This window comes from Chanos chanos, chromosome 7 (genome assembly GCF_902362185.1).
Source record: "Chanos chanos chromosome 7, fChaCha1.1, whole genome shotgun sequence".
Classification (NCBI taxonomy): Eukaryota; Metazoa; Chordata; class Actinopteri; order Gonorynchiformes; family Chanidae; genus Chanos; species Chanos chanos.
Window position 1 is genome coordinate 48,943,805 of NC_044501.1, and position 2,500 is coordinate 48,946,304.

The 2,500-nt window shown below is 33.7% G+C and overlaps 1 protein-coding gene across 1 annotated transcript in view; it reads left to right on the top strand.

The window, feature by feature from the left end:
- Nucleotides 1-2,500, top strand: part of LOC115817135 (phospholipid-transporting ATPase ABCA1) — a 146,106-nt gene that overhangs the window by 102,506 nt on the left and 41,100 nt on the right. The window contains exon 34 of the mRNA XM_030780379.1: nt 1,663-1,768. Coding sequence (XP_030636239.1) covers nt 1,663-1,768 — 106 coding nt within the window. The remainder of the gene's footprint in view (nt 1-1,662; nt 1,769-2,500) is intronic.

Sequence of the window (2,500 nt, forward strand, 5' to 3'; positions counted from 1 at the left end):
AATACAGTGACAGTAATACAGTGATACAGTGGTACAGTAATACAGTGATACAGTAGTACAGTGATACAGTGACACAGTGATACAGTACTACAGTAATACAGTGGTACAGTGATACAGTGATACAGTAATACAGTGATACAGTAATACAGTGATACAGTGATACAGTACTACAGTGATACAGTGATACAGTGATACAGTAATACAGTGATACAGTGATATTGTAATACAGTGATACAGTAATGCAATAATATACTGATACAATAATATAGTGATACAGTGATATTGTAATACAGTGATATTGTAATACAGTGATATTGTAATACAGTGGTCCAGTGATACAGTAATACAGTGATACAGTGATACAGTACCACAGTAATACAGTGATACAGTGATACAGTAATACAGTGATACAGCGATATTGTAATACAGTGATACAGTAATGCAATAATATAGTGATACAATAATATAGTGATACAGTGATATTGTAATACAGTGATATTGTAATACAGTGGTACAGTGATACAGTGATACAGTAATACAGTGATACAGTAATACAATAATATAGTGATACAATAATATAGTGATACAGTAATATAGTAATACAGTGATATTGTAATACAGTGACAGTAATACAGTGGTACAGTAATACAATGATACAATAATGCAATAATATAGTGATACAGTAATATAGTGATACAGTGATATTGCAGTACAGTGATATTGTAATACAGTGGTACAGTGATACAGTAATACAGTGATACAGTGATACAGTGATACAGTACTACAGTAATACAGTGATACAGTGATACAGTAATACAGTGATACAGTGATATTGTAATACAGTGATACAGTAATGCAATAATATAGTGATACAATAATATAGTGATACAGTGATATTGTAATACAGTGGTACAGTGATACAGTAATACAGTGATACAGTGATACAGTGATACAGTAATACAATAATATAGTGATACAGTAATATAGTGATACAGTGATATTGTAATACAGTGGTACAGTGATACAGTAATACAGTGATACAGTAATACAATAATATAGTGATACAATAATATAGTGATACAGTGATATTGTAATACAGTGGTACAGTGATACAGTAATACAGTGATACAGTGATACAGTAATACAGTGATACAGTAATACAATAATATAGTGATACAGTAATATAGTGATACAGTAATACAGTGATACAGTGATACAGTAATACAGTGATACAGTAATACAATAATATAGTGATACAATAATATAGTGATACAGTAATATTGTAATACAGTGGTACAGTGATACAGTAATACAGTGATACAGTGATACAGTAATACAATAATATAGTGATACAGTAATATAGTGATACAGTGATATTGTAATACAGTGGTACAGTGATACAGTAATACAGTGATACAGTAATACAGTAATACAGTGATACAGTAATACAATAATATAGTGATACAGTAATATAGTGATACAGTGATATTGTAATACAGTGATATTGTAATACAGTGGGACAGTAATACAGTGATATTGTAATACAGTGATACAGTATGCAACACATTACATTTATCACCACCTCATACAGACCTAAATAGGAGTGACAAAGATTGATTTGAATCTGTGTATGTGTGTGTGTGTGTGTGTGTGTGTGTAAAGGTATGGAGGCTTTTCCATTGGGGGAGTAAACTCTCAAGTGCAGTTAAACAGATCTCAGATTGAAGCAGCTCTTGAGGAGATGAAGAACCTGTTTAATGTTTCCCAGGTATGAGTGATTCTCCGGTTTTTCACAGGTTTGAATAATTCAGTCATGATTACGATTGATTACGATGGGAAGATTTATGAAAACACGTTTTCATTCACTCCAGCTGATATACTTATTCAGAGTCCTGAGCTTCAGGGATGTACACAAGGACCTGAACACTCAAAACCCAACACTCCACTTACTGAATACTCAAACCTCAACCCTCCAGTTACTGAACACTCAAACTCCATCCCTCCACTTACTGAACACTCAAACCCCAACCCTCCAGTTACTGAACACTCAAACTCCAACCCGCCAGTTACTGAACACTCAAACCCCAACCCTCCACTTACTGAACACTCAAACCCCAACCCTCCAGTTACTGAACACTCAAACTCCAACCCTCCAGTTACTGAACACTCAAACTCCAACCCGCCAGTTACTGAACACTCAAACCTCAACCCTCCAGTTACTGAACACTCAAACCCCAACCCTCCAGTTTCATTGTCATGTGCACAGCTAAACAGGCAGTTACACTGGACAATGAAATTCTTACTTTGCTAATCCTCCGTTACCAGACGAGAATGAATAATAAAAAAAAAAAAAAAAGAAAAGAAAAATTATATATATATATATATATATATATATATATATAAAGAAATAAAAATCTTATAAGGAAGACCATAACAAGAGAATAACACATGACAACACATGTCAACACATGTGCTGATCTGGAGGGAGAGGAGAGGAGAG